Source organism: Cololabis saira, chromosome 15 (assembly GCF_033807715.1).
Source record: "Cololabis saira isolate AMF1-May2022 chromosome 15, fColSai1.1, whole genome shotgun sequence".
NCBI classification, from domain to species: domain Eukaryota; kingdom Metazoa; phylum Chordata; class Actinopteri; order Beloniformes; family Belonidae; genus Cololabis; species Cololabis saira.
This window is the reverse complement of record NC_084601.1, coordinates 15,707,663-15,730,336: the sequence shown is the minus strand read 5'-3', so window position 1 is coordinate 15,730,336 and position 22,674 is coordinate 15,707,663. Positions and strand designations below refer to the sequence as shown.

General features: G+C 41.9%; 1 protein-coding gene across 2 annotated transcripts; it reads left to right on the top strand.

Annotated features, from left to right (window-relative positions):
- The first annotated feature begins 1,376 nt into the window (after window positions 1-1,376).
- On the top strand, window positions 1,377-20,930 carry smap2 (small ArfGAP2). Of its 2 annotated transcripts, none has more exons than XM_061741926.1 (9): window positions 1,377-1,517; window positions 12,782-12,915; window positions 15,336-15,500; window positions 15,610-15,669; window positions 15,899-15,956; window positions 16,328-16,485; window positions 17,524-17,704; window positions 17,792-18,174; window positions 19,246-20,930. In XM_061741926.1, the coding sequence occupies exons 1-9, from the start codon at window positions 1,415-1,417 to the stop codon at window positions 19,369-19,371; spliced, it is 1,368 nt and encodes a 455-aa protein (XP_061597910.1). In that variant the 5' UTR covers window positions 1,377-1,414; the 3' UTR covers window positions 19,372-20,930. The 2 variants fall into 2 exon arrangements, with proteins under 2 accessions (XP_061597910.1, XP_061597909.1); XM_061741925.1 differs by having other exon boundaries at window positions 17,521-17,704.
- The last annotated feature ends 1,744 nt before the right edge of the window (window positions 20,931-22,674 follow it).

Here is a 22,674-nt window from a genome sequence, read left to right as displayed (position 1 = left end):
GACAGAAGTATAGACATATTCGGAGACAAAACATACACAAAAATCAGATCAAATTAGGGCTATTGTTTGTTGTGTACCTCACCCATTTTCCCCATCTTTCTTCAAAAATATAAACTTGATTTCTAAGTCTCATTGTTATTTTTTCCATTCCATATATGTAATTTACAAGATCCTTCCATTTAGAATGAATTAAATTATCATCCTTTAGCCAATTTCTTGTAATTTATTTAATTAATACGGAGCCCCTCTGGTGACATTTGAAAAAAATAAAATAATGCGTGGCCACGAGATAATCAATGCGTGGCCACGAGATAATCAATGCGTGGCAACGAGTTATTAATGCGTGGCCACGAGTTAGTAATGCGTGGCCACGCATTATGTATCTCGTGGCCACGCATTATTTTACTCGTGGATGGCATTATAACCTACTGTCTGGACTTCGTGGATGCAACTTCCTTGGTGGGATGGTTATTCATCATTAATAACGGTAATTATAGTCTATTTATATTAAAGAGCAAGAGTATTGTCATGGCGAGTGTAGTAATAACATGTGACATTTGAAAAAAATTAAATAATAAGTGGCCACGCATTATAACTCGTGGCCACGCATTGATTATCTCGTGGCCACACATTGATTATCTCGTGGCCACACATTGATTATCTAGTGGCCACACATTGATTATCTAGTGGCCACACATTGATTATCTCGTGGCCACACATTGATTATCTCGTGGCCACACATTGATTATCTTGTGGCCACGCATTAATAACTCGTGGCCACGCATTAATTATCTCGTGGCCATGCATTGATTATCTCGAGATATTAACTCGTGGCCACGAGTTATTAATGCGTGGCCACGCATTATTTTATTTTTTTCAAATGTCACCAGAGGGGCTCCGTAAATGAATGCAACTCTTAAAACTAAAAACAAGTGAACACCCTTTATTTTGAAGGAACTCGTCTGGCTTGTTCCGGCTTGTAAAGCCGCTGCCTTGCTTCTCTGGGCACGTCATACCTGGAGCATTTACCTTTGGCGCCCTCTGGCGGTGCGGAGTTTAACGACAACGAGTTTAATAAGTAGTAACTTTGTAATCGGCCACACGATGGCGGTGTTTGTGTGTGTGTGCGGGTGTGTGTGAATGGGGGAGAGTGGGGAGCGAGCGTGACTCCGTGATAGGTTGCAGATGCTTCAAAGTGGACACACTTCACTCTGAATCCTGGAAATCACATGGTGTTTTTCCTGCGCGCCTCGGATCAGCTGGTTGGCTGAACGGCGTCTGGTCCCACCGCGGTCACACAAACTCACCGCCTTTCCCGTCTCGGAGGAGGAAGAGGAGAAGAGGAGAAGAGGAGGAAGAGGAGTAAGAGGAGAAGAGGAGAAGAGGAGCTTCAGGGAGACCGGGGACCGTAGTGATGACGGGCAGATCCGTGAAAGACGTGGACAGATACCAGGCTGTCCTCAACTCCTTACTGGCGCTGGAGGAGAACAAATTCTGCGCTGACTGCGAATCTAAAGGTGGGTTATTACCTGGTACCAGGGCCTTCCTCATCTGTCCACACCTGCCATTGATGCTTTGAATGAGTCGAGCCCCACGATCACTTACTACGCGTGGAAATGCGCCATTGCGCACACGTCTGTGCCATGCTTAAGGCTGATTTATGGTTCCGCGTTACACCGACGTAGCCTACATCCTCGCAAGGCAGAAACATGACATGCAGTTACATCACCGCAGGATATATTACTCTAAAAAAAAACCAGGAGAGGGATGTAACAGTATATGATGAAGCGAGGGAGTGGGAATCAGGCTGCTGAAATGAGACGCCCCTGGTCCCCTGATCCTCGTGGAAACTGTAGCAGACAGACAGACAGACAGACAGACACCTGTGCTGACTTTGAGTCGGCCTGAACAGATTGTTCCTGGATGCTGAGTGCAGACTATCTAATTTCATATGTATTGATTCAGTTGACTGGCTGCAAGGAGATCAGATTGCAAAAGTATTCTTGTTAAATTGTTGTGGATTTTGAGCATCGCATGAATCACTGCAGTCAGACTCAGAGGTGCATGTGCTTTTGTGTCTTCTGACCCTCCAGTCTGTGCGTGGAGGCTTTTTGAACTGTGTCATCAGCTCTGGGCTGAGACTGGTGGGTAAACACTGCTGTTTTGGTTGCAAACCCAAAGTTTCAGGGACCACGTTAACCACCGATCCTCCTAACGTGTTGGATGTTACTCCCAGATTTTGCCTCCTGACATCACATCTTGTCATCAAACTGGCCACCAACAATGCATCACTGCAGGGAGACAACATGGGGCAAGTAGTAGTAGTAAGTAGTAAACCTTTATTTTACCAGGCAAGAATTGCTAAGAATACATTCTTATTTAAGGCAATGGCCTGGTAGGAGGTGAAAGACCTCCTAAGGGGAAGGGAGAAGGGGAGTAACATTAAGATATAGACAATAAAAGCACATACAACAGTGACACAAAAGAAAAAGGAATAAAGACATAATGCAGTGACACACCACAGAATGACAGTTAGTTTGACCTACAGTGACATACAACAAGTTAAGTAAGGACAGAGACACTAAACAGCTGACAGCTCTGGGGAAAAAGCTGTCCCTCAGCCTGTTTGTTGTGGTCCGGATGTATCTGTTTCTGTGGACTTGCACAACCTCATTTGCAACATGCAAATAGCTTAAAACCAAACTCTTCACATGCACATAAACACGTGTTTTCTTGGATTTACTGTGACTTGCATTCATTGCTGACAGTATCAACCCAAGGCTCTGTTTATTTCACTCTAATTAACTTAATATGGACCCATTCATGCTGTTTTGGGCTGTAATACATTGCAAAAATGTGAAAAGTAAAAAAACAAACAAGGAAACAGGACAGAGATAGCTCAGAGGAGGCAGTGTGTATAACATACATATGTTATTTAGAGCAGCTGTTTGTAGACAGATGACTTGATAAAAAAACGGTATATGTAAGATGGGCGGGGGAGCTTTAGTTTGTCCACAAAAATGTAACTAAAAAGGTCATGAGATTCCTTTTTTTTTTGTAAATCCCTGTTTTATGAAAGAAAGATTGTTCTGCGGCATAGCTGTGCAACGCAGCATCTCCGGTCGAGCGAGACAGCTGAGAACATCCAGCACGTTGGATTATTTCTTCTTAACCAGGAAGAATCATCAAAATGTTTTTATCTCCATGTCTGAAGAGTTGATGCCGTGTCGACCGCGACTGATCACAGTGTTTCTGGGTCCACCTTTAGTGTATCAGACCAGGCTGCTTTCTATCCATGCATGTTTATTGTTAAGTGACCACATTGGTAAGGAGATTTCAGTTATACTCACACATGTATCTGAAAACATTACTGTGCAAATAAATAATAAATAAAAGAATAAGGAGAAAAAAACCTGACATTCCACCTCGAGATGTGTTTGCATGGAGAATAAGATGCTCGATTAATTGGTCCCCTCAACGCCTGGACGCCAACTTTTGTTTTTTGTTTTTGTTTTTGAAAGTGTTAATTAAATAAGTGTAAATTAACAAATGGAGGGAAGTTGATGAGACAAAAAAAAACATGAAAGAACCCGGTTTCACACCGTCTACAGTTAATGTTTTATGATTTGGAGTTACAGTTATAGAACAAGGAGCTGACAAAGTCTGCCGTTTGCTGTAAAATGATTAAACTTCAACTTCATAACAAAGGCTTAACTCTTGACGATGGTCTGCATTTCTGTTCTCTTTTAAAAAGACACCATAAATGGTGTTTGATCAATGTAGATATGGATCTATGATTATGTTATTTAGGGAATCCTAATCATGGTTGTTTGTATTTGAAGACTGACTAACTGGACTCCAGCCAAGTTCATGCATTTGCACGAAGTTGCTTAGTTACCTACTAATCTAATATCGTGAAGAGAAGAGGACACAAGGGGTTTTATAATAGGAAGCAACAGGAGTTCATGAACTAAGTATTAATTTATGAATGCATCATCATGAGTTGAGCATTATGTAAGTGGACAATTGGTTCCCTTGTTAGGGCGGATTTCATTTCTTTGCACACGGGCCGTTCTGTGCTCATGCTTGCTTTTAACCTAAAAAAACAAACTTAGTACTTTAACAAAAACTAGACGATGGCAAAGTATGTTTAGTACTTTTTGAAGATGTTGTGATCTCGACTATTAGTTGCATGAAATAGAAAGTACATATGATCAATAATAACACCTCCAGCTAACCTGTTTGCTCAACGCCATCTTTCTTATGGTTTTTTTTTGATCCCATCATCACCAGGCACCTTTTCGACTGGCGTGACTGTTCATATAACTGCAGCAGGCCGCTCCAATTAGATGAGATTAGGGCGTACGGGAAACACACACACTCTGGAGGAATGTTAAACCCCTAACTTTGAACCAGGTAGAATGCGACTGCAAACTGAAGCATGTGCTATCGTTCTGCATTTGTTATTTAAAATGCAATAATAATGACTCCATGCTGATTAAAAGGTCACACATGAATCTAATTTCCCCTGTTCTTTCATGCCAGCGTGCTAATGATTAAGTAGATGGTATTATCTTGGCTGCACGTGGGTGTTTTACCTTTCTCGGCTGAATTCAGCTCGTTCGCCTCTCTCCTGTGAGACCTTTAACCGTCTGGCTTGTGCCGATGTTTGGTCTAATTATGTTTGCGTTCATATCAAATGCTCCGCGTTTATCACCTTCCTCCCTCGTGGGCGATTGAGAGGAAGTTGTTGCTTATATGATGAAGGCTAGCACGCGTTTACACCTGCATATGAACACACCAACACAGCCGTAAAACAGTATTTCTGCTTCTTCTCTGCAGAAGTGTTTCCCCACTTCCTGTCTCGTTTTCATCCTCCGTTTGTTTTTTTTGCGTATTATTTTTAACACTTCCTGCCAGGAAATAACAAATAGATGGGACGGAGGAGGATGAGGCAGGTGCATGCTGCAGTCAACACTTCCACCTTTTAGCTTGGGTCTCGAGGGGATACGTGTTTTTGCTTCGCTCGTTTTATTGTCTCCTTTTCTGGTCTTGTTTACACACGCGGCAGGCGGCGGTTGCTGTGGAGATTTCACCTGACTAGGTCATGCTTTCTCCTCTACCTTCACCTCCATCAAGAGCTCTCAGCCCTCTCCCCCCCCCCCGGCAACTCTTTAATCTTATCCAATCACACCCCAGGAGGGATTTCCATCGAAACGAGGCGATGATTGGCTGTTTGTGTCTCCTGGCTCAGCGCCGAGTTCAGAGTCTGTACCGAGGAGCGGCTGGCACGGCCCGGCGCTGGAGCACACAGTCCATCAGCTCTCTGACGCAGTGGCACGGCCAGACGGACAAAGGGTGCAACGCCTGTACATTAGTATTTCCTTTATGCAGTTTAATCTTATTAGTATACATAGCTTTTTGTGTGGTAACGTGATGGATTTCACATTTCCCCCGTCAGAGAGTTGATCTGTAACCTGTAGCCGTCTGCAGGTTGAAGGAAAAAGTCAAAGTTATTTACTGTCAATGTTTTATTATGAACACGGAGAGACATTCTAACTTGAACTAAAAGTTTAAAAATATGTATTTATTTTACTTTGAATCATGGCTCTGTAATAAAGGTCAGGCTTTGACAAAGGTCAGGTTTCAAAATTGTCAAAGACAATTAAATCTGTGGATCTCTACCAAAAACACAAATAATTAAAGGGGACCTATTATGGCATCTAATACCTATTTTAAACAGGCCTTGAATGTCTTAAAAACAAGCTTTTGATTGTTTTTGCTAAATAAATTAGAAATTCAGCCTCTGAGCCATGTCTTTATTTTCCCATTCTCTAACCTCATTATCTATGCAGGATTCTGAGTGGGCGGGGCTATGATGATGAGGCTCTGTGCTGATTGGCTGCCTGAATGACGCGATACACCACTACGAAAAAATGGCGGAAGCTCCGGCCGGCAGAGTTAGTTGTGGGCGTGGTTTCACGCATCGGAGGCCAACCTATGTAAATCGCTCCCGTTGTTACGTAACGACAGGAGCAGAATCTGAACGGCTCGTAGAAGCCACATCACATCCGGGCGGCTGTACAGACATGGCAGAATTTGATTGCTTTCCTCCTTCTCTGAGTTGGCAGGCTGAGGGGAGACCACTTTATATATGTTAAAGCAAGAGAAAACATGTTTTTCATAATAGGTCCCCTTTAAGCTTTGGAGTAGCGGTAGTAGAGACACTTTTCCAACTTTAGGCAAAGTTTTCACACGTTCTTAAAGTGGTTTGCACCTTCTCTGAAGGATAATGATGCACATTAGGGGTTCATGTCAGCACTAATTACATCAGCAGTTATCTGGTTTTATAGTGACATTACGGAAGTGCAAAAAGCTGAATTACATTTTACCTCCCATGTGGACCCGACGACCAGATTAATTTGGCTTCTTATTTGTAGTTTTGTTTCCCATTTATCGCCACTATACTATTTATTGTGATGCAGCTTGCAGCCAACCAGCATCTGCTGATGAAGCTGGTTTTTGTTTTCTCCAAACCAAGAACTGGAATAAAACCCGATGCAGATTTCCCACCGAGCAACATTTATTCAGATTCAATTTTTTACATAGAAGATGTGCTTATTTCAGCAAAACATAGCCGAACCAGGTTCTAAAGGTACGTGCGTTACGACGGTAGTAAAAAAGTCCGGGTGTTCAGCTGGGCCTCGTGATGAAACTACAGAAATGACAAAGGAGGTAAACTCTTGAGCAACCGAAGTGTCTTGCAGGACAAACATTTTGTGCTCGGGTATTCTTGAAAGAATTGATGATGCAACGCGTTTGTAATCATGTCCCAGTTTAACACTTTTGAAAGAGGCGGTTGGCATCAAAGCACAAAATGATTTGAAGAAAGTCACACATTTAATATTCCAATTTGCAGACGCGGATTTGCAGTTAAATTTATCATTTAGGAGATTTGCAGAGATTCCTGTTTGGTTTAGTTTCTATTTCACACGCTGTCCCAGCTTCCTCTGATATAAGGTTGTGATATTTATATTTAAATTCATCAAAAATGTCTTTTTGCATGTAACCCCGGCCCGCCGCACCTACACAGTCACGACTCTTGCGCGCTAACGCAGATGGTGGGCGTGCATTAGTAAATTATCAATGGGGGTCCATCTGCCTCGCTCAGACTGGAACCGGCCCACAGCGCGGCTCTAGGGCTTCTGGCTTGTTCTCTGGGCTAATGGGCAACAAAGATGGGCCATGCATGCATGTATGTGTGTGTCTGATTGTGTAGGACCTGCTGAGGAGTGAAGCTCTGTGGGATTAACTTGGAGCTTGCAGAGAGCACCACTTATCCTTGTGGGATGTAGGCTAATGAGCCATTTGCACCTGCTCATGCCCAAGTGTGTGGAAGTCGGTGGGCGTTACTGTCATTTCTTAATAATGCTCTCACATGTGTGTCAAAAAACACCCACAGCAATATTGACTCCAGTTATTCTTGCACTGAGGTTTGATTCAGTTGTCACTTTTTAAGAAATATAGAAGTGTTTTGGGTCAGAGAATGACTAATGCTCGTAGCAAATGGGTGTTTTGTGAGAGCAGTTCATTATAAATCTCTGCTTGTGCTCACGTCTCATTGTACGCACCATATCCCAGCGGGCAGTGGAACAGCTAAAGTCCACCAGCCGATAACTGTAAATATCCCCTCCTGTGTTTCAGCCTGCACATTAGACAAACAGCCACGCTCGCCTTCGTTTTTTTATTTTCTCTCAGGCTGACTCATCGATGGATCAATCATCATCAAACCACCTGCTTTGTGTTAATTTTATATTAGTCACGGTGTTTAGTTAAACCAAAACAAAGCATTGATATTCAAAAGGTAGTTTCTTCACCTCTCCCAGGGCACTTAAATGTCGTTCTCTTTGTGTGAAGTCTTTGTTCAGTCTTTTAGACATTTGTTCCTCCCACTCTCTCCCAACTATTTCTGTGGACAGTTCTTGGAGGTGTGGGCTATTACTGGGCCCACGTGAGTTCTGATTCCAGCACTGCATTGATTGGAACCGAAGGAAGCGTCAACGATCCGGCGTGCAGCTATGATTCAGTTTAAACTTCCACTTTTGGCTCATCTGACATCCCAGAACAGGACTTCTTGTGTTACAGCAGCGCAAAATGATCCTTTTGTTTTTCTTTTTTATGTTAAATGCGCAATTTCTGTTGAAGCAAAATGCAACTGCCTTTAGGAGTGTTTATCAGTGCTAATGTTGATATGTTGATTGTATTTTCATTAACTTTAAGTGCTAAATCATCAAATAGGACAAGTAAACATTTTAATCTGAACAGATGATATAAAGTTACAAGGAGATGTTTTCCAATTCATTATGTTTCCCTCCAAACACTAATGGCCTTTAATAACTCAGATGCTTGTCAGCAGAGCATGGCTCACCCATCCCTGGGCCTCCATTCGACTTCACCGTTGTTCCAAATGTTTAATTAGGCAGCAAAATCTGGCCTTTTCAGTGGCCGGCAGGGTCATAATTGCTTCATTTCTGCCCATTATTGCTGTGGCCTTCTGTTTTTCTTGCTGCACTTTCCTCCGTCCCCCCACCGACCCGCCCCCGTTGACCTGATCTCTGTTCAGTTGCTTAATGAGGTTGCTTTTGTTACATTTTGAAACCCCAGCTTTGCATATTAGCCAACTCAATCCAACAACTCCAGCCGCCGACTCGTAACAGGAAGTTGAAAGGCAGTGTTGCGTGACTTTGATGTGGTGTCATTCGGTGCGTGGACATCAACACTCACAGATCCTGAGATCGTTATTTTTAACAGAATCTGAATTAGAATAAGTCTATTTAATCCCTCCCAAGAGGAGTATAAATGGGCCAGATGTTGATGGCTTATTACACGGAAGAGTGTTTGAAGACGCGTAGCGACTGTTCGGAAAGGGCCAAGCGCTTTAAGAATACCTAACAGGAGACCTAATGAAGCATTTGTTCGCCGTCGATCATGAACAAACACAAAGCATCAGATCCAGACAGGAGTACCTGCAGAGCTAGTCAACAAATCCAGTTTACCATGTTAGGTTGGCGTCATACCCAACATGGCTGCCAATCACCCCAAAACTTTCCTTCCTGGCCACAGATGGACGCCTCGCAGCCCAGCAGATCATTTTGGTAACAAAGTGCCTCCTTGTGCATATTGGTTGGTGGTGTAGGGGCAGACCCTCCCACTGGACTATCCACCATGTTTACAGAGGTGTCAAGTAACGAAGTACAAATACTTTGTTACCTTACTTAAGTAGAAATTTTGGTTATCTATACTTCACTGGAGTAATTATTTTTCAGACGACTTTTTACTTTTACTCCTTACATTTTCACACTTATCTGTACTTTTTACTCCTTACATTTTAAAAAACAGCCCCGTTACTCTATTTCATTTCGGCCTTTAAAAAAAAACTATCCAGTTAAATTGCTCCATCCGGATAGAGTGAATTTGGTTGTGGTTGTTTCAGATGTTCTTGTCCAGTTTTGTTCTTACATCCGTTCCCTCAGATTCCTGCAACTAAACTTGGATGTACATTCCAATAAAGGTTAGGATAAATGATAACATGCCTCTGAAGTTTGACTTTTTGCACCATTACAATACTTATAGGCAACTAGTCATCATATCTCCTGCTCTCTGAAACACATGTTAATGCTCAATAGTACACATATATGGTTCTTTAATATATTTGCATTATACTAAGATGCGTTCATTTTCAATGGCTTTTGTCCTTAATGGCTTTTTTCCCCCTTACATTACTTTTACTTTTATACTTTAAGTAGTTTTGAAACCAGTACTTTTATACTTTTACTCGAGTAAAAAACTTGAGATGATACTTCAACTTCTACAGGAGTATTTTTAAACTCTAGTATCTATACTGAGTAATGAATGTGAATACTTTTGACACCTCTGCATGTTTAAAATAAACCAAAAAAAAAAAGCATCTCTTAGTGACTTTAAAGATGTATCATTAAGAGGTAAAATTGATGTTGAAAAAGTCTTGGTTCAAAATGCCACTGGAGCCATTTTCCCAGCTAATCAGCACTGTAACACCTTCCACGTGGACCTGTCCTGCCGGTAATCCAGCTCCCCGAGTTCTCAGCTACAGAGAAAAATCGAACCATCACATTAACCGTGTCTTTCAAGATCAATCTCATTGACTGCTGGGAAGGGAAAGCTTGGCATCGCTGTTGAATCAAACATTAAAAACAGACTTCCTTCTGGAAGCAGCGAAGCAAATCAAGAGGTTTTGAGCAGATGTCAACACGTGGAAATCCATGGCATCATCAAGCATTCTGTAATTTTTATCACCAGCCTGTATTGATGCTGAAAATGTTCACAGGCGTGACGGGGTATTGGATGCACAGTATCAATCCGTCAGCTTCCAGGAGCAGAAAACTAGGGATCACTCGTCAAGCAGAACAGCCCAAAGTTTTTAACTGGGACAGCAGTGTTTTAGAGATCTGGGCCTGTTTTTGCTCCTCATAAATGCCCCAGGGCCAATGTTGAAAGGGTTTCTTTTTCTCAAATGAACTGTGAGAAATCCAAATAGCAGGTCTTCACAGCCCAGACACTGCTGGAAAGGCTTGATTTTAAAGCAGGAAACGCTGCAGCTCTTTAATGTTGGAATGTACAGAGCGGGTGCAGAGGAGGAGAGCGGTGACCTCCTTTCATATAGTCAATGTTTTTAATATGCTTTAATCTGGTTTCATAGAGAAGGTTATTTTTAGGTGACAAAGACAAGCTTAGCATTCTCTTATGCTATTATTAGCTTCCATTGGTTCCCATATAAATGTGTTTCTGTGTTTTTTGGTTTATTTTGAAGCTGATCGGTACCCAGATCAGTAGATCTGCTACTGCAGGGGTATCGGCTCCATCCGTCAGCCTCTTGCTTGCATTTCCACGCTTATTTATTTATTTTTTCTGTACCACACCTGCAAAGTCTTGCACAACTTTTAGGCTTAAAGCGGTCCTCACTGATAGCTAATCCTAAACTGTTTGCACACATGAACTCCAGACTCTGGTTGTATTTGCTGAATTAACAGCAGAATTAATTTTTTTTAAACAAACACTTTGTTAAGGAAGTTCACTACGATTGGCCGTCTCTCTTTGTCTCTCTCCCTCTGTGACTTTCTCTCGGAGTGCCAGTGTTCACAGCGGTTAAGCAGGCTTTGAAGAGTAATTCTCCTATTATTAGCCGGCATCACGGCTAATGCTGCAGAGAGACGGTCAGGATGTCCAGTTGACTGTCTGTCTAATCACCTCGCAATTTACTTTTACTGGTTTTCCCACTTTATTTATATTTTTTCTTCTTTTTTTTACATAGATTTTTTTCATTTTTGTTTGTTTTTGTCCCTTCTCCATTTTTGATCCCTATTAGAACTCCTAGAAACACGTCTAAAATCCCCCTCATCCCATCGATTGCCTGCATGCATAGCATATGCAACAAAAACAAGAGGCTATTCTCTGACTCCACGTTCAGCCACTGCATTTCCGCAACCTCCACAAAGAGGAAGCATTTGCATGTTTTCCTTCTGTAAATCAGCTTCCTCCTTTCATTTACATAGACTGGCCTTCTCTTAAATGCTGCACAGTGACATCAACTGAAACAAAGGGCCAAATCAAAACCTGCTCTTCCACCTAGTGGTGGAAAAGCCACAGTGCATCGACTTGTAGTTGCAAACAAAAGCATATAAAAGATGAGCATAAATGTGAAGACAAAGGGATGGGAGGAGGGGGTTGGGTAAGCAAGAACAGACACAGGCAAGAAAAGAGGAGGAGTGACATGAAAGAAATGCAAGGAGAGAAGTAAAAGTATTCTCTTTGAAGCTGATTGTACTCCCAGAAGAGGACAGTTGCATAATTTAAGCTGGAAAAAAGCCTGTCAGTGGAGTTTTTACTTCCCTCTCCTAAAACTGTCCGATCAGGCGGTGAGCCTGATCGCTCTGCATAGGGAGGGAAGAATCTCAGGCACAAAAACTTCTATATTGGGCTTAAAAAGACTGTAGATAGCACTGAGAGGGTGACACAAACACGAATTTAGATGCATATGGCAGTAAGATGGACAGAAATGTCAGTTTAGGTAACACTGCTCCCACACACAGAGGCTCATGACCAAAATGAGTAATCATCCCCCAGGTATCCAGGCTGCGAGAGTGTATGATTGCTTGTGTGTGTGTAGGGGGGTGTTTTATGCTTCTTTTTCCTCTCAGTCGGTTATGTTGATGAATTATTGCACTGGATCCTGTTATTGACTGGACTGCTGATTTCAGCCTCATAATTGAGGTTTCAAGCGTATCATAGTGCTCAAATAAATTTTATTTTATTTATTTTTATTAGTTCCCAGAATCAGAACCAGACATGGAGAAGCTCCCAGAAGTCCCAGAAGGCCTCACATCAACTGAAACACTCAGTTGATTTAAATCCAGCTGTTCTCAGCTGCTTTTGAATAAAGTTGCGAAAGTTACTTGTAAGCTCAGTTTCAAAACTTGATGGTTTTTACTTGATTGATTGTTGCTGTTTTTATCTATGGTTGTTATTTCTTTCTTTCTTTCTTTCTTTCTTTCTTTCTTTCTTTCTTTCTTTCTTTCTTTCTTTCTTTCTTTCTTTCTTTCTGTTTTCATTTTATTTTTTATTTTCTACTATGTTATGTTGTAATATCTCTGTAAAGAACTTTGAATCATCTTGTTGTTGCTATACAAATAAACTTGCCTTGCTTTGCCGTGTAAATGTCAAATGCTTGCTCTGTGCCTCCCAGGTCCAAGATGGGCATCCTGGAATTTGGGCATCTTCATTTGCATTCGCTGCGCTGGTATTCATCGAAATCTGGGGGTCCACATCTCCAAGGTCAAGTCCGTCAACCTGGATCAGTGGACACAGGAACAAGTTCAGGTCAGAGGTCTCCACTGTCAAAATAAATAATACTAAAAAGTCAAACCTTCCACGAATAAATGCTTCAACAGGTTTAAGTGTTATCATTCAACACTAACTAAAAGCCAAGCTGCTCTTATTTCTGGCGATTGTTTAAACTTGTAGGAATTAATAAAAGTCTTACATGGTGGAGTTTTCTGTATTTGTTACAGTCAAGTGGCAACAAATGTCCTTTTAAAAGGAACATTAAATCAAAGAGATTTAAAAAAAAAAAAAAAACAGAGTTCAATGAGTTTGCCGGAAAGTATTTCCTATTATAAAACTAGAGCCTGAACATATTGATTTTTAAGGAATAAAGTCAGACATCGCTTACCAGTAAGCATGTCTGACAAAATGAGTTTGCAAGTTATTTTTAATAACGTGATTGTGGTTTTTCAGCAGTGATCGGAACGGCTCTAATTGACAACATTCCTATCGTCCCTAAATAATCCTTATCTGCTTTATGCTCTATTTAAAAAAAAGAAGATGGATATCAGCACACATCAGATATATTTCAGTTTTATTTGTCAGGTGAAAGACGACAAAATAATATAACTGTCAGGTTTTTAAAGTTGCAGCCTCAGTACGTTTACATGCACTAACAGAAAATCAATATGTTGCCTTAATCCGACCGATATTGAAGCTTTAACAGCCATTTATACACCTTAGCCGGGCTGTAGTTGAACTGAACTGAAGCTTTTGATATCGAGCTTTAAGTGCCAGATAATGCGTCCAAATCCGAGTTATTCCCGTGTCGTGCCAAAAAGCGATTGCCTGCCAGAATCTGATTTCTTCTGATTTGTGGCCGCGGGAGCGCGCACAGCAGCCCGTTGAGCGATAGCAATAAAATGTCAGGTTTTCAGATTATGAAGCTCAAGAATGAGATCAAGTTATATTTAGGCAAAAACAACTTTTCATTAACTGTATTTGGCCTTCAATCAATTTTTGGCAGGTGAAAATGCCTATGTTGTGTTGTAATGGTCCTTTTAAAAGAGTTAAAAGCAATCCTTTGAGCTCTAGTGTTTATATTATGAAGCTCAAGAATGAGATCAAATCATATTTAGGTAGAAACAACCTTTCATTAACTGTATTTGGCCTTCAATCAATTTTTGGCAGGTAAAAAGACCCATTTTCAGTAGAGAAATCAGATTCTGGCAGGCAATCACTTTTTGGCACGACACCAGGATTTGTGGTGGTGACGCTGGCCGTGGTAGCGTGGGAGGAGCGGGCATGGCAATAACATTTGCGCCCTGATTAAAGTCACGTTAGCAAGGCCTTATTTTTTTTCACCCCTTTTGTTGTTGTGTCTGACATGAGTGTATTTTAAAGACTAATGAAGGAATACTAAATCTGAATGATATTACTGTCATGCTATTCTTGTCAGATACTTGTGCAGGAAAACACACACGCACTTTGGTTTTTTTCTTATTTTTTTGGATTTAGACTTGGTGGAGTCTTGCTGCTTTCATACACCTCCTTGAGGCACATAGGTGTGTGTTTGTAAGCGGATGACTTTTATATCAGCAGCAAGAGTAAAGACACAACATGTTCCTACAATTGGTGACAGAGTGCTCCAGACATTTTGCATTTTTGAAAGTGTTACAGTTTACATCATTTCTTCGCAGTGGAGATTGACACTTTTTTTTTTACCCTAGTGGTCATTTAAGAAACTACATGGCTCAGCACTTGTTGGTTTCAGTCAGTGAAGCTAGCCAGATGGAGCCCCCACTGATCTCCACCCAATATTTCGCTTTTGGTTGCATTACTTGCAAGTGGGTATCACAAAGCTCTTGCACTGATTTCAAAAGATGCACACTGCTCAGAAGAAAAGGAATAGAGTCGAGTCAAACAAGGGAGTCCATCCCTACAATCAGCTTCTATGGGGATTTGTAGCTCTGTGTTATTTAGAGGTCAGATAACTGTGTCAGTATTTGAAGAAAAAAAAAAGGGAGAACAATATGTTTCCATTTAATATTTAACAAAGTAGAAGCTCTCTGATGAGCCATCCTGTCATGAGCATGCAGCTCTTCGTGGGTTAACAAAAGTCAGCCTCGGTGCGATGAAATGTCCATGGCCAGCCTCTTCCATCCTCCCATTTTTCTTTCTGCAATAAGAATTCAACCTGGATGAATATTCAGGAGCTCCTGCTTGTTCTTTAATTTTCTATGGATACACTCATGGATAGGGCAAGCATAGTTGGTTTGGTAATTGTAAATTTCCTAGAGGGGCAAATGCGATCGTGCATGGGTGTCTGTGATAGAACGGCAGACTCTCCCGGTTCCACCTGGACTTTCACCCAATAACAGCCGGTTTAGGCTCCAGCTCCTCCCCCCTGAACAGAAGACAGGATGGACACTCTTTAATAGAAATAACTTGTTTTGTTCTGTGTCTGTGACCCACAGAGTGTCCAAGAGATGGGAAATGCAAAGGCCAAACGTCTCTACGAGGCTTTTCTACCCGAGTGCTTCCAGCGCCCCGAGACGGACCAGTCCGCAGAAAACTTCATCAGGGACAAATATGATAAGAAGAAGTACATGGATAAGGTCATTGATATCCAGATGCTCAGGGTGAGTCTCCGCTTAAAAGAAAAAGGGCTTAAAACGACTCCTTTTTTACTCTCCGATACTCTTTAACAGCTATTCAACTTTAGCACGATCACCTGTTTTCTCTGTTCAGAAAGAAAAGAGCGCTGACAACATCCCCAAGGAGCCAGTTGTGTTTGAGAAGATGAAATTGGTAGGTCCTTCATTGTTGTTTCACGGTGATTATATGAGTAGCTCAACGGTTTTCAACCTTAAGCTGCATCCAGGGGAGCAGGGATACAAGAGGAGACGTCTCAGTATAAAAACAGCCTTCTTTACCATATCATTTTTAGGTCAGCTAAAAAGAGAAAGTCAGGAGTAAAAATGTCGATGCTTTCTGGCCCTTTTGCAGAAACGTTGCATTCATTGCTTTGCGTTCTCAGAAAAAAGAAGTCAGCCCAAAGACGGCTCCCCAGTCCGTTACAGACCTGCTTGGACTAGGTATCGTATCTCTGAACCTCCCACACACCATCCTGCACTAATCATTTTACTTTACTGTGTAATGGCACTACTGACTACGTCAGCATGTTCACTGACCTCAACTGCACCACAGCTGCACAGCGTGGATTGATTGATTGATTGATTGATTGATTGATTGATTCTACGATCACAGTGAGAAAAGCTAACCAATAACAGCAATTATCTTCTATAGATCCTCTTTGTGTTGCTTGTCTTCACCCTAAAATATAAACACCAAGCCTGATCTGAAAGTTGCAGGATGTGGGGTTTCATTAGATACATGGATGTGAAAGTGGTTGATTGATACCTGTAACAGTTAAAGCCATTAGCATCTTCCATCTACCCTCCATTAGATGCTCCCACTCCAGGCCCTGCAGTGTCTAATGGTGGAGGATGTGCTCCAGACAGTAATGAGAGCCCAGCGGCGTCTAATTCAGGTCCGGCTCATCCTGCGCTGGATCTCTTCAGCTCCTTCCCAACCCCCTTCTCTGCTGCCTCGTCAAAAGCCCTGGTACTGCATGACACTCCCTGCACGCCGACCGCTGCTGTATAAAGATGCTATTGTTTAATCCACAGTGGAGCTTGCAAGTTTGCCGAGCCTTAGAAGTGATCTCTCGAGTGCACAAAAAAACACATTCTGGGTTTTACATGAGTGCTAAAAGTAGATCAATTGAGCTCACTTATATAAATGGATAAAAGTGGGAAAACTGTGTGAAGCTGTGCCTCTTGTTTTCCTGTGTGACCACTTTGTGCAGCAGTGACTGCAACCAGTCGCTTTGGATAACTGTATTCAAGTCCTGCACATCAGTTTTGATGAGTTTTAGTAAATTCTTTAATTCAGAACCACTTCAGTCCAATAAAATTGAGACACATTTTGAGCATCAGCAGCTAGCTCTGAAAGACTGTTTCAGTTCTGTTTTTGTTTGTTTGTTTTTGCAGTTCAAAGCAGAATTAGGAAGTGTCGCTCCTTTTCAAAATGATCAGGTTTTGCAAGCTTTTAATGATATGAGGGAATGAGATATAAATGAGATAATTGAGATGGGAAGGCAGAAATAAAGGTTTGGGAGGACTAGGTCCTAAAAAGCTCCAGTTCCCACAAACTGTTCCTGTGCTGAACTGGTTGGCACACACTAATGTCTTTATAACGGATGTTGAACCTTTTAGTGGGTTTGAAGCGTTTATTTGTTTAAAAGTGTCAGCAGGGAAGTGTAGTCCATACTTCCTCGGGAACAATTCTTTCAACAATTTCTGACCCAGAAAATCTCCTCCCACACCCGGTTATTATTCCCTAACTTACTGTAATACATTCACAGATATTTAATATTTGCTCTTTATTTCAATAGATAAATGACCAAAAAGGAAATTCATACTCGTTTAACTGAGTTCTTTTGATGCTTTTGAGTCTTGTAATGATGTTTTACATTATAGTTGGTCAGTAATGTTCACAAACTGCTCTATAGATGTATTTTAACAATAGTAGAGAAACAAGATATTAAAATGATATCTCTTTGCCTTGTGTCTCTCCGTCCCCTCTCATGCCGTCCAGCAGCCCGTTCCCGGCTCCATGCACCAGAGCAGAGTCACCGCCTCAGTGCCTGAGAACCTCAGCTTGTTTCTGGATCCAAAACGCAAAAGCGAAGAACGCGCCGTCAAAAAACTGTCCAAGGATTCGATTTTGTCCCTGTACGGGTCCACGCCCTCGGTCCATGCCAGCAGTATGGCTGCACATGGTGGGATTTCTCTGTCCTTGTCTCAAGACGTGCAGGTTCTTTTATTTGAATGGGTTATTCATTCTCAACGTGACTTTTCCCCCGCAGGCTTGTACATGAACCAGATGGGCTACCCCACACACCCGTATGGCTCCTTCCACTCTTTATCCCAGCTGGGTGGGATGGGCGGCACCATGATGGCGTCGCAAATGGCCATGATGGGACACCAGCAGAGCGGCATGATGGGGGTTCAGCAGAACAGCATGGCGGGACTGCAGCAGAGCGGCATGACGGCACAGCAGAACGGCTTGATGGGCGCCCAGGGGGCCGCGGCGCAGCCGAGCGGCGGCGTGCCATCGCCGTACATGACGGGCCTGGCCCAGGGCATGCTGGGACAGCAGCAGCAGCAGGTGGGAGGCCTGGCCTCGTTACCTCACCAGCAGGTTTACGCAGCGCAGCAAAGCCAGCAGCTGCAGTGGAACGCCGGCCAGGTGCGTGTTCGCCTCAGCCCGAGGTTTCAGAAGTATTCACATTCATTACTCAGGTAGAAGTATAGATACTACAGTTTAAAAATACTCCTGTAGAAGTTGAAGTATCAACTCAAGTTTTTTACTCAAGTAAAAGTATAAAAGTACTGGTTTCAAAACTACTTAAAGTATAAAAGTAAAAGTAATGTAATGGGGAAAAAAGCCATTAAGGACAAAAGCCATTGAAAATGAATGCATCTTAGTATAATGCAAATATATTAAAGAACCATATATGTGTACTATTGAGCATTAACATGTGTTTCAGAGAGCAGAAGATATGATGACTAGTTGCCTATTTAGTTGCAGGAATCTGAGGGAACGGATGTAAGAACAAAACTGGACAAGAACATCTGAAACAACCACAACCAAATTCACTCTATCCGGATGGAGCAATTTAACTGGATAGTTTTTTTTTAAAGGCCGAAATGAAATAGAATAACGAGGCTGTTTTTAAAATATGTAAGGAGTAAAAAGTACAGATAATTGCGTGAAAATGTAAGGAGTAAAAGTAAAAAGTCGTCTGAAAAACAATTACTCCAGTGAAGTATAGATAACCAAAATTTCTACTTAAAGGTATTGTGACATAATTTTTAACATGCTTTTAACACTATTAAAAGTCTTGGCCAATATCCCTCAAATGTGTCTAAAAGGGTATAACAAGAAAAACTTCACTCCAGTACTCCATGCCTGGCTTTTTTTATGACGGTGTTTTTTGCACAGTGAAAAACGCGTCCTTTTCCCCCTTTCCTGTCAATCATTGCCCCGCTCCTCCTCCCGTTTTTGCATAATTATGCGGAAATTCCCAGAAAGCACACAATACACTGAATGTTAAAAGTTCGTTTTTTTTGGGTGTAATTGATGTCAAGACACCCAACTAAACACAAAAAATCAAGAAAAATGTGTTTTTCATGTCACAATCCCTTTAAGTAAGGTAACAAAGTATTTGTACTTTGTTACTTGACACCTCTGGCCTCGGCCCGCGGGAGCTCTGGGAGCGCGTCCCATCGGTAATGGTGCGTCTTTGTGTCTTTCCAGATGAGTCAGCACATGGGTGGCACCAGTCCCTACAACACCAGTGGCATGATGGGGTACGGCAGCCAGCACGCGGGCGTTTCAACACCACAGAGTTCAGCGCACATGACGGCTCACGTCTGGAAATGATGTCCCACCGAGTGTGCGACAGGACGCCTACATTTCACAAAGGAGGGGGGGGGGGACCTCATCGGATCAGACTCTCCATGAAACATTTCTAATGCGACGGAGGAGGAGACAGGTGTGAAGACGATTTGAGGAACAACCGCTACCTCTGTTTCTCTCTCCTCTGCCCACGCTTCCTCCTGCCGCCTCATCGATAGCCATGCTCTGCAGATTTCCATGTTTGCCTTCAGGACATTTTTGTACTCTGATCAAGACAGCGGGGTTCAGAGGTCACTCGTTAGGACTCCACATCTATTCCTCGTATCCATCCATCACGTGAGAGCGCGTGCACACACGTCTGCCACCAGTAGGTGTCGAGTAGCTGCTTACCCTCGCTTAAATCATTTATGCGACTACCTTTTTATTTGAAATGAGACCAAATAAAAATGAGCGACAGAAACTTTATCGAAGTCTAATTAGTAACAATGACACTTCAAACATATTTACTCTGAAGACGTTCCTGCATTTTACTGGACATCATTTTAGAAGGAGACTCCACAGCTTCATCAGTGTCCAAGCGTGGGTGGTTAAGAGGTTGTTATTTGAAGCACTTTGAGTCTGGTATTTTATTCAAAGTTGTTTTAGCACGCGTGGGAGGAGCTATGTTAATTTCCCATTTTGGCCTTACGACTGCATGCAGAGATTTGCTCAAAGTTTCCTTTTCTGTGTATTAACAGATTTTCAGATTTACACTTAAAAGATGGCACATTCATAATTAAGATGGGTTACCTTTTAAAATATTTTTCACATTTCTTTGAGGTAAATACATTCTGAACCTCTTGTTCAGCTTTTCTTTTTTTCTGTTCCCTTTTGACTCCTTTTAGCTAAAAGAGCTTGATTAGTTATCATCAACTGTTGTGTCTTAAGGATAATTTTCTGTTTTCGAGCCCCGCCTCATGCGTGATGGAGCCACTCCTCCTTTTCACAAATCCTTCTCCCTTTTTTATCCAAACGTTCCTTTGCTCTTCGTGGCCCAAGTTTTATCTTGTCAGTCGCACATGACACCAGATATATTAGGCTTTTCTTGTGCACTGTTTGAAAGAGTTTTCCTCTTTCATCCTCAAGGGATCAATTCATCTATCTATAAGTAACTATGATTTGATTACTTTGTCTACGGCATGAATAATAATAATAATAATTTTGTGCAAAACATGTACAAACATTTAGATCCAAGACATCCCTTTAAGTGTTGATGACTTTCCAAATCTTCACCAGATCGCTCGCTAGAACCGTAACCAAGTCTACCTAAACGACTCCCGTGTCTGGCGTCTGCGTCTTCAGTGACAGAGGGCTTCTTTTCAAACTAATAATCTCAGCTCTGAAGTGTTGAAAAGTCCCAAAGAAGACTTTGGGAGACCAAAGATCAACACTAGCTTTATCAAGTCTGTACAGTATTCCAGTGACCTTTCTAATGTCGCCATCGAAACTAGTGATTAGTGGACGAATATTCAACACGGCAGCCTGACTGTACTGTACGTTCGGGTTGTACCTGCTCTTACGCTTCACTGTGCTACTTCCTCGTCGGAGGGGGGGGGGGGTGTGGGTGGGAGGGGGGCACTCAGAGAAATGCATGCACTGACATCACGTAAGCGCTCACAAACCTCAAGTTAAACATCTACCTTGTACAATAGTGGCCTCAGATGATGTTGAATGTGTGTGAGAGGGAGGGACCAGTTCCAGATGCTTCCACCGACCTGCATGACGGGAAGATCGTCGATCCCACTCTGATTGTATGTTCTGTACGTTTAAAGTCTTTGACCAAGATCAAAAACAACAAAACAAAAAAAAAAAAAGCAATGAACGTCTGTCCTGAATGTGTTCATGATTGTACTGGACGCGTTTGAGGTTCATGCACTTGAGTGTTGTTGTGGTATGTTTGTTTTCTGCTCTCTTTTCTTTCTTTTTTTTTTTTTTATATTACTATTCATATGTATCTGCCACGCTCAAGCAGTGTGCACTCGTGAATGTTTTGTGATCAAAAAGAAAAAACAGATTTTGGTGAATTTTTTTTCGAATCTATCCAGGTTTCGCTGTGACCGTCGAGTTGGGAGCGAACTGCGACCGCGCCGACGCATTTTCAGGTCATTCAGGATCGCCCACGACCGGGCCGGTCCACGGCTGCACCTCAGCTGCAGCCTGTCGCCGCTCAGCGTTGCAGTTCACCTTTTCTCTGTCCGCGTTGCTCACTTAACCGCTTCTACATTTGGTCTTTTTATAAAAGCATGACACCATTAGTGTGAATAAAACGTCCTTCTGCTTTTTCTTCAAATCTGTTCTGCTTTGACTTTGCTGCTTCTCATTTTAGGGAATAACTGCTGCTGGCAAACCAGCAAACCCTTCAGGTCTTTTTGGGCTGTTTTTCTTTCTTTTCTTTTTTTTTTTGTTGTTTTTTTTTCTAACCGTTTCTTTCAAATGTTGCTAATCTGTGATGGCAATTGTCACCTTCTCTGCACAGAGCAATATTATTCTAGGAAAGAGTGTCATTTCTGCACAAGAACGGCTGATCTGCTGGGAGGATGGTGACGTTCGTGTCTGTACAACAATAACTCGTGTGTTTTCTGTGTCATTTGTCTTATTTGTTTCCTCTGTGGCGGTTTGATGGGCCGGTAACCCGTCCGAGTTCAGGCCCGCGTCTCCATCCCTGTCTCGGCCTGATGGAGCGGGTGGAGGAGATGGATGGGTGTCTGTGAAATGAAAGCAAATAAAGGAATGTATCTTTATATGTACTTATCAATTAGGAACATGTGTATTATATTTATCAGAATATTACTCTGTTACGTTTATAAACCGGTTTATTGAACTTGTACATCAGCTCTGCAGTTTTTCTTACGCTTTGCTTGTTTTTCTTTTACATCTTCACCCCTTCAATAAAACTCAACAATATATATGTTATTTATATATATATATATACTTGTCTCTGTGAAAAAATAAAAATGGTTTAATTAAATGTTTCATCTTGTATTGATTTGAAACTACTATCTGCTTATCTCTACAGATAACTCGTGCTCACGTTTATTGAATTACTTATTGCTTCCATATCACAATATTTACCTCTCATCCTTGGCAGCAGTAACATAAACGGAGTCTGTAAAAGGTTTGACAGATAGGTTCAGACCGTTTTTATGGTTTTTGTCAATGGATTTAAAGAATAAAACACTTTCGATGCACCCCTTTCAAATGCTATGGTTAGAATTTGGGGTTTACGTTAAGGTTAGGTTTAGGGTGAGGGTGAGGGTTAGGTTTTAGTGACAAAACATCTACTGAGCC